The sequence below is a fragment of the Caretta caretta genome, chromosome 1, assembly GCF_965140235.1.
Source record: "Caretta caretta isolate rCarCar2 chromosome 1, rCarCar1.hap1, whole genome shotgun sequence".
Taxonomy (NCBI): domain Eukaryota; kingdom Metazoa; phylum Chordata; order Testudines; family Cheloniidae; genus Caretta; species Caretta caretta.
The window spans coordinates 97,967,468-97,977,483 of NC_134206.1; the positions used below are offsets into that span (position 1 = coordinate 97,967,468).

The following is a 10,016-nucleotide window of genomic DNA, read 5'->3' on the forward strand; positions in this document are numbered from 1 at the left end:
GCGGTGTGGATGGTATTGATACCAATGGTGTTTGTCGGTGCTGAGAAGCTTGTAACGATGGAGTCGGAGATGCAAACCTAGCCATATGGTCTGCTGGTGTCACGTGCACCAGGGTCAGTGCCAGTGCCAATGTCCATGCCAGTGTACCCTTGCCCGGGGTGGATCTTCCATGGCTTTCATGCCTCTGAGGTATCAGTACTTCTTTGCCCATACCCATCGGGTCTTTAGGCAGACCGACTTACTCTGTCGACTTGGTACCATGCATGTCCTGGGTACCAGCATTAGGCAGCTTCAGTGCCTTCAGCACTGATAGAGCTGGAGATTGTTTCAAGCTCGATCAGGACTCGCTATAGGGACTCACAGACTCTTTATTAGTGGTCTTGAGTGAGTGGTTCATCTCCTAGGGATCATCTGCCTTCGAAGTAGAAAGTTGCGGTGAGAGTTCTTGTTGGAATTCTGGGGCATGAAGGGCTAACTCCATGAGCAGGAGTTTGAGCCTTAACTCTCTTTCCTGGATCTGGGTTTCAGTTGCTGGCACCAACTACACTCTTGTGGATTGTGCTTTTCTCCCAAGCAGTGAGTGTCCGTCAGTCAATGGGATAGGTTCCTTGCAAATGAAGCACTTTTTGAAGCCTGGAGAGCCAGAGCTGGCGGTAGGCAAACCTTTTCTTTTTTCTTTTTCTTCAAAAAACAAATAAGGTAACAAAGGAAAAGGATTCAAGGGAAGATCAAATTTACAAAACTAAAGAGTGTTAACAATCTCCAGCCAGGAGCTGTTGAGAAGAGGGAATGCTTGAAGAGGGAATGCCTGTGCATGCTGGCAAATCTCGTGGGAGGTTAGGAGCAGCGCATGTGTGGGTGGGACAGACTGCTACCAAAGGTTCCGATCAACGGCTAAGGGGATACTACTCTAAGAAGCTAATGTTGTGCCAATATTTTAATAGGGTAGAGCGGGACACATTCCAGGGACTGTTTACAGGGCCCCTGGGTTGGGACCTGGAGTAGTGGGTAGGCCTGGGTCCCTCCACCAGCCAGTGGGGAAGTGGCCTAAGACCCAAAGAGGAACAAGACTCTTTACTAGAATCCCAAGAAAGGGGCTAGATTTAAAGGGGCACAAGAGGAGCTGAAGAGAGAAGGCATTCTCCAGAAGGAGGGGCTGAATCCCACTTGAGCCAGAGAATAGGAAGACTTGTGCTTATGTTTGTTTTGGACTTGAGTACCTCAGAAGGGTTTCACTCATGCATATTGACCGTGTGACTTGGCTGGAGGCTACCGAGCCAGGTTGTCAGCTGACAGGGGGTGCCGAGAGTGGAGGGAGAGTGCAGGGTTGCACCCAGTCAATAGGAGGCACTCACAAGAGGTGAGTGTGCCCTGTCACACCAAGTGTTTATGCTCAGGAGGATCCAATGTATGCAGAATCACTATGACTGGTCCCTACAGTTTGGCTACAGAAAAGAAGACTGATATCTGCACTGGGACACTGATGAGCTTTTTTTTTTTAACCCAATCAGGGGTTGCAGCTGGGTCTGCCCTCCCAGATATAGATGCTGACTCTCTGGGGCGGAGCACCCACGGGGAAAAAAATAGAGGGTGCTCAACACCCACCGGTGGGCCCCACCTATCAGCACCTCCTGCCTGTCAGTGGTAGCTGTTCAGTGGTGTGGAGGAGTCACTGCGGGGAGGAGTGGGGGCTTGGGAGAAAGGGTGGAGTTAGGGCAGAGTCTGGGGCAGAGCAGGGGGTCGAGCATGCCCCAGAAACTGAGGAAGTTTCTGCCTATGCTCCCGTGCACTTCAGTGCTGGAAAGTTTAGCTGGTAATGCTTCCTGAAACAGCATAGCTTGGAAGAAATTCTGATGCTCCTTTCTGGACCTGATAAAGGTGCTGATTATGGAGCAAGAGTGAGAGAGAGAGGCCACACAGCACAAACATGCACCTAAAGCAATAAATCAGCACGGCAGTAAGTGCATCTCTTGAAATACAGTTTCTTTGTCTTTGGTTTTAATATATCACATCTTCAACCCTCATCCTCAATACACCTCTGCCCAAATGGCCTAAAAAGATCTGAGGGCTTTTGCAATGTGCCTGGAAGATTAAGAAACCTGACTTTGCCAACTAACAAAGTATCAGACAACTCTTCACAAAAGTCTCTCCTCTCTGTTTCCACCACTGACCCAAATCTGCCATTTACAGCAGGGATTCCCAAACTAGTGTGCTTGACGTTTCATAAGCTTGATATTTCATCAATTCTCTCGCTCACTAGAAATAACAATTGGAATACTTGGGTTTTGCGGTACTCTTTTTTGCATATTGGTTGTATTAAATTGCAGGAGCATAATATTCTGCCTTACAGAAGGTTGACATGCGTGACAAGTGTATGTATTGTTTAGTAGTGAACAGAGCCACAATCCAGAAAAGCACTTAAGCACCTGCTTAACTTTAAAGATGTAACCAGTCACCTAACACGATAGTGCATAATTTTGGATGTAACTGATCTGTTGACATATGTTGCAAATTTATTTCAGAGAAACTGAGACCATTAGTTTTTATATTGCTATATGTTAATTTTAACATTTAAGTAGCAAAGTTTAAGACTGAATGGGTGATGAAAACTAGTTGGGATAAAAAGCAAATGCTGCCATGTAACGGGGGGAACTAGCTACATACCCATAATGTGTACTCCCACGTTAACTTTCAGAGAGATTTAAAAATATTTGTTTAGGTGTTAAATGTAGAAAGTTTTAACCCTTTCAATCTTCCATATCTAATTGTTTTAATATATGTTTATGTCCTGTAATATGACAATTCTATATACAGCCCAAATCTGCATTATACAAAGTGCCAGATTTAACATATTATTTACCCCTCCTCCAGACCATTGAATGAAGGTGTAAAGATGCACCAGATGTGATATGCAACATATCTGCCTGCGCTACCAGGATATTTCCCTTTGACTTAATACACTGCATTTTATTAGAGCCTTTTGTTTACTGTCCTTTGACCAGTTTTCCATGCATGTGATATCCCTCCTGTCCAAGGAGCCTAGAAATGTTTGCAGTGGAAGAACATGGAATTTGCATTTTTGCAGAGTATCTTTTAGCTTTTACATTTTGTGAAAAAATAAAAACATTAACTATTTACTAAATTTTACATAAAGTACCAGTACCATACTTATTCCAGAGATTCTCAAACTGGGGGCCACAGAATGCATTCTATGGGGCGCTGAGAAGCTGGTGGTGGCAGCAGCACGGAGAGTGGCAGCTGCTGGCTGGGCACCCAGTGCTGAAGGCAGCACCGCCGCCAGCAGCAGCGCAGAAGTAAAGGTAGCATGGTATGGTATTGCCACCCTTACTCCTCCATTGCTGCAGACAGTGGTCCTGCTTCAAAGCTGGAGAGCAATTCTATTAATTTTATCATGACTGATGACACTGGTAGGCTTTGAACCTGATTAAAAATGGCAAATATATCAAGAACATTGTGTTAAACTGACTCCTCTACATATTTTGGCTAGGGAAACTAAAGTTCAATATTTCATTTTTAATGTGTAAAAACAGATTTTGAATTGTTTTTTTCCCCAAGAGAATTATTCTTTTTTAAAATCACAGAAAACTGGGATCCCTGCTCAAGCCCCAGCCATTTTGAACATTTATTAAATACAAGTGTGTGACAATGTATGTCAAATGTTTCAACAAATTTCATACAGATTGCTCTGCCTAAATCCCTTTTTATCCACTAACTTTGTAATTGATTACATACAAAAATGAAAGTTTCTCAGACATGATTTTTAATTTCTGCCCAAATTCCTCACTGCTATTGATTCCATTACTCTCACGATTTCTCTCTCAGTACCGGTTCTATCATCTTACCAAGTTTTAAAATTAGACTTACCAGAAGACTATTAGGTCTTTTTATCTTTTAAAAATAAAGCTTCCATGTTTGTGTTTTTTCCAATCCTGTAGTAGCTTGCCTAGTTCAACACTCTTCATAAGTAATTGCCAATGGGCTGGGACACAAATCCACCCACCATAATTTATATACCTCCAGTTTTCCAGCTCCCAACTTTGCATTTCCTTACCTGTTTTTAATATTTAAAGTACACTAATAAGAGCATTTTTATTTCCTAATTATCTATCTAACTTATTTTACTTTTAGAATGCTGACTTCAATCTAAGTATTTCAGCCATACTTATCATTTATTTGATCTTTGTCATTAGCTTACAGACTGACTTTTTCCACTAGAATTTGCTCTCCCCCAATTTTATTAGAATTCATTTTAGTACTCATTCCATTTAAAAAAATTAGGTACTTTGAATAATACTAATTCAGCAGCACTTACGGGCTGTGTAAAAGTTTGTTTTCGTCCCCTTCCTCTATTATACCTCTCTCCCTCTCTCTCCTCCTCTCTTTGAGTAGCCCATATGAAGTCACATTGGCTGCTGCCTGTTGCTGTTTAATTATGGTGAAGTTTAGGATGATGATTTCTGCTCAGTAGTGAACTGATCCTGTATCCTTTAAGTCAGTGGGAATTTTTCTACCAACTTCTGAGAGACGAGAACTGTGCCCTAGAATATTTTTATTTTCCATCATACATTTTCTTTAACTCTCAAACCCATGAACTCCTGGATGCTAAGAACCAAATAATCAATATGCTGAATTCAAGTAATTAAAATAGTCACATACACCAAGCTTTTCTATTACCCTCCTGTTCTTAATAAATGTCTTATTGCCAGAAGTAGGTCCAGGGATAGCTTGTCCTCTTGTGGGAGTCTCTACATCCTCAATCATACGACTGTTCTCTATATAAAACGTAGGTGATAAATATAGCTAAACATGGATTCAGATTTATTCTCAATAGATGTCTACATTGTGAGTCACCCATGATTATTAATTAATGGGGCTTCAATCCTGTTGTCATAAATATAAAGGGAAGGGTAAACCCCTTTGAAATCCCTCCTGGCCAGGGGAAAGCTCCTCTCACCTGTAAAGGGTTAAGAAGCTAAAGGTAACCTCGCTGGCACCTGACCAAAATGACCAATGAGGAGACAAGATACTTTCAAAAGCTGGGAGGAGGGAGAGAAACAAAGGGTCTGTGTGTCCGTCTATATGCTGGTCTTTGTCGGGGATAGACCAGGAATGGAGACTTAGAACTTTTAGTAAGTAATCTAGCTAGGTATGTGTTAGATTATGATTTCTTTAAATGGCTGAGAAAAGAATTGTGCTGAATAGAATAACTATTTCTGTCTGTGTATCTTTTTTGTAACTTAAGGTTTTGCCTAGAGGGGTTCTCTATGTTTTTGAATCTAATTACCCTGTAAGATATCGACCATCCTGATTTTACAGGGGGGATTTCTTTATTTCTATTTACTTCTATTTCTATTAAAAGTCTTCTTGTAAGAAAACTGAATGCTTTTTCATTGTTCTCAGATCCAAGGGTTTGGGTCTGTAGTCACCTAGGCAAATTGGTGAGGCTTTTTACCAAACCTTGTCCAGGAAGTGGGGTGCAAGGTTTGGGGAAGTATTTTGGGGGGAAAGACGCGTCCAAACAGCTCCTCCCCAGTAACCAGTATTAGTTTGGTGGTGGTAGTGGCCAATCCAAGGACAAAGGGTGGAATATTTTGTACCTTGGGGAAGTTTTGACCTAAGCTGGTAAAGATAAGCTTAGGAGGTTTTTCATGCAGGTCCCCACATCTGTACCCTAGAGTTCAGAGTTGGGGAGGAACCTTGACACCTGTAAATCTGCCCTTTATTTCTTTCCATATTATGCATAACTAGTATTTTTCTTTTAATTTTGCTATTTTAATCAACACTGCAGTATTTATATACACGATAATCATTGTGTTTTGTGACCATGTGAGTCTGATTATTTTATTATAGAGTACTTCAGGGTATTAGGTTCACCAGAGTCATCTGATGGTCCAAGAATACATTCAACAAGAGTTATGAGTGGAACAATTTTTTTCCCACAGAAATACGTGTTTCTAGAGTAAATATTCACATGCAACAATTAGCTTCACCACAGGCATTTGGGTAAGCAGAAATCCTTCTTATTAAGACTCACTTCTTGCACTCCTGTCCCTCTTGAATTCCCTAAATAAGCTCCATTTCAGAGCCCTCACACAGGGTAGAAACCTTCCCAAAAGGAGAAGGGAAAATATGCTGTGCATTCTCAATGATCTCAAGGTCACATCATACCATATATCAGACAGACAGGCTCAGCAATGTCAGACATTGTCTCTAGCAGCATTGTGTACTGGGGCAGCTATATTTGAAGCCAAAACGAGCTTTAAGCAGTCATGTAAAGGGGATGCTGCTGCACAAAATAAGATGTCACTGTGGCAGAAGAGCCTCTACCAAGGAGCAGCTGCAGAGTAAGTCTTTGCATAACGAAAATAAATGTGTTAATAAGAAGATTACAATTATATTTAGTACAAGGTGTTTGATTAAAACATGCTTTTTAAATACTTACCTCTTTGCTTATAAATTGTTAATTCTCGTACAGTTTCCAAAAACTGCCAAAACTTCTCATTATCTTCTTCTGCAATAAATTCACTGTTTAAAAATAAATAACATTAATTTGTCCATATGATTTTGTTCAAGTGTACAGCACAGTAAAATCTACACGATGCTACTTTTAAACTATATAGCAATATAGGAGTGCTATTAAACTATAGTCTTGCAACCTTTTATGGTAAAATAATGAACGCTGACCTAGTTGTATCTTTTTCAGTTAAAGTAAAAGTCAGAATCAAATGCTTTCAGTGTGACTCAAGCTCAGCAATCAGATCTGCAGAGTAAAATTAAATAAGTTGGATCTATTCCTGTAAAAGGTACTAGTCAATTTTATTTTTGTTTCACATACATGTCAACATACAAAATATACATTTTTATACATATTTGCTTTGCAAAAATTAAAATGCACATTTAATCAATTGAGAATTTTTAAATAATTACAAACTGTATCAGTGACAACCTAGCTGGAGATCCACGGGTGGTCTCCAATCCGCACAGAGCCTTAAAGATTGATAGTTTGTTACCACCACAATAGTGGAGGACAGTTATTAGTTTTATTGCAAAGAACTGAAGTCCTCTCAATTTAACTCAGGTCACTCTTTCTAATCACACTTTATTGTTAAAAGGACATCAACTGAAAATTTACCTATTATTATTATTACTACTTTGTTTCCAATGTTTCTAGATGAAGAGTTGTAAATGTACAAAGCAGTCAATCAGTTTCCCTTTTTTATGAGTCTCTTTCACACACTAAGAGGAGAGATAAAAGTTATAAAAATGGCAAAGTACGATTGTAAATCCACATTTAGTGATAGAGGCACTAAGGGCATATATGGTATTGGAAACTAAATTTAACTCTTTTTTAAGTTAAACTGAAACTGTGGTGATTTCAAGCTAACAGTATCACTTTAAGTGTGCTGGTTTTGTTTTATTAATATTAAAACTATACACATTTATCCACCCTCTGCTGACTCCTTGATATGCCTTTGCTGCATTTGGGAGGGGAAAGTTATTTTACTAGGAAGATGGTGTTTTTCAGCATTATGTAAATTAGCTGGTTGTTGCTCCTCAGTTTGACCTGCAAAACATGTGACCAGGGGAAAATATAACAACTTTTATATACTATACCTTAAAAATTACATAGTTTGTTAATTCATGCAACTATAGCGCTATGTAAATAGCCAACAGCATCCATTTATGTCCCTTAAAGATGCGAACTGCTATGCCAGTGAGAAGTATTAGGGCAGATACCTCTCAATTAAGAGACCACAGCCACGTTTCAAGCCTTAAATCAATCATTAACTATTAGGGATTAGGAGATGCTTTTTCCAGGGGGTTAGATGAGAAAAGGAGGCAAATAATCTCATGTTGCATGTTCCTCAGGCAGGTTTCAGAGTAGCAACCACGTTAGTTTGTATCCATAAAAAGAAAAGGGAGGACTTGTGGCACCTTAGAGACTAACAAATTTATCTGAGAATAAGCTTTCGTGAGCTACAGCTCACTTCATCGGATGCATTCAGGGGAAAATATAGTGGGGAGATTTTATAGACACAGAGAACATGAAACAATGAGTGTTACCATACAGACTAAGTCACTCTTGTTACAGTCTATATGGTAACACCCATTGTTTCATGTTCTCTGTGTCTATAAAATCGCCCACTGTATTTTCCACTGAATGCATCCGATGAAGTGAGCTGTAGCTCACGAAAGCTTATGCTCAGATAAATTTGTTAGTCTCTAGGGTGCCACAAGTACTCCTTTTCTTCCTCAAACAGCCACCCATAACGGCATATTCAGTCGAGTATCCTCTTTCTGATACAGAGCATAGGGCTGATCTAGTATGGTGGCAATTCCCTCTTTTCTCTTCCCAGCAGTAACTACTAAATTGGGGGTTACTACTGAGAGGCTGAGGCGTCTCGAAAGGATCACCCACAACTACTAGACAACCAGAAAAACTTGCCCCGCTCAAGACAAAACTGTGTTATAGGGAGCCTCGTCCTCCCGCTCGAGGGGGAAGCGGCACCGGAGAGCGAGAGTCCCCGTCGCGGAAGCCAGGGATCCCCCATGCCCCACAGGCCGCGTCCGCCCCCGGGGCCGGGCCCCGCGGCGGGGGAGCGTGTTACCCGCACGCACCTCGCCTCCAAGAGCAGGGAGGTCGCCGGCCACTTCGCCGCCAGACGGGCCGTCACGGCCTTGGGGGAGGCTGGGGCCCCGCACGGGAGCGGCCACGCGCACAGCAGTAGCAGCAGCAGCGCCGCGGCCATGGGGACAGACGGAGAACGGGGCGCGAGGGCACAGCCGGGACCCCGCCACGCAAGGGAGTAACGCGGCGGAGCGGACAAGCCGCGCCAACGCAGCGCTTTTACCGACCTCCCTCCCACCTCTCGTCCCCGACCCCGTTGATTCATAAACGAGCTCCGCCTGCGAGCCCCGGCACCCTGTCCCCATTGGCCTGGAGATGCGCTCTTTCTCTCGCTATTGGCCACCCAGAGGACCAATCAGAGCAGCCAGCCTAATGACCTGCGTGGCGAACACAGGCGCCAGCTCCTCAGCGCCGGTAGGCGGCGCTCGGAGGGGGGCTGGCGCGAGAGGCGGGGCCAGGCTCGGGCGCCGCATGGACTGTTAGGCGGGGACCGTTTGCTCCTTCTTCGCAGCTGCCAGCGCGAGCTGCCTCCTCCACGGGTCGGCGGTTGGGCCAGTTAACTCCCCCCCACCTCGCCACAAGGGGAAAGGGGCGTGGAGGGAGGGGAATGCTCCCGACCAGCAGGGCTGGCGCCCCCACGAGATGGTCTATCGCCAGTGGGGGACAGCATGCTGCCCACCCACCCCCATCCCACGCGTGCGCTGAACCTGAGGGGACCCGTTATTTACATCGGCTGCAAAGGATCGTTTAGGCGGAGTTGATGGAAAGTTATTTGTACCAGGCGGTTGCAGTCTGGGGGCTGCTCTCCCCATCCCAAACGTGGCAAAAGGGAAGAGGGGTCCCCGCTTCTTAGACAGGAGGTTCAGAGTGTTGCCAACTCTTAATGATTTTTTTTTATTGCAAAACTCGGCGGGGGGGAAGCAGGGTTCAGTTGTTGAGAGACAGTCTGAGAATCTCAGCTCTCATTTTAAAAAAATACGTTTCTAGCCCTCATGGTTGTGGACAAAGTATGAAAAGGTGAAGCAAATTATGCCTAAGAGGCTCAGAAAGACAAAGGGAAAAATTAAAGTGCATTATTTTTAAAGCCAGTCTCATGATTCTGGGGGTCTGACTCCAAGTTCTTGAATTCCTGATGCTGGCAGTACTGTCCACAGAAGGGCCAGGGTCTGAAAAAGCTACTGATTTTACATGAAATAAAGGAATTCCACAACCTTTTAACTAGCATACATTTTTGTGTCCCTCATTTTGGGTCTTGGTCACACATTGTGTCCTACATTTGGGCTTTGGTAGGCTGAGAGGTATGTGGACAGCCAACATTGCCATGAACATAATGGCAATCATCAATTTAATATCTCACAGACATACC

The 10,016-nt window shown here is 43.1% G+C and overlaps 1 protein-coding gene across 1 annotated transcript in view; it reads right to left on the reverse strand.

Annotated features, from left to right (window-relative positions):
• Positions 1 to 8,987, reverse strand: part of UGGT2 (UDP-glucose glycoprotein glucosyltransferase 2) — a 287,095-nt gene extending 278,108 nt beyond the window's left edge. Inside the window, exons 1-2 of the mRNA XM_048853522.2 lie at positions 8,641 to 8,987; positions 6,464 to 6,546 (exon numbers count right to left, since the gene is read on the reverse strand). Coding sequence (XP_048709479.2) covers positions 6,464 to 6,546; positions 8,641 to 8,915 — 358 coding nt within the window. The 5' untranslated portion in view covers positions 8,916 to 8,987. The remainder of the gene's footprint in view (positions 1 to 6,463; positions 6,547 to 8,640) is intronic.
• Between the last annotated feature and the right edge of the window lie 1,029 nt (positions 8,988 to 10,016).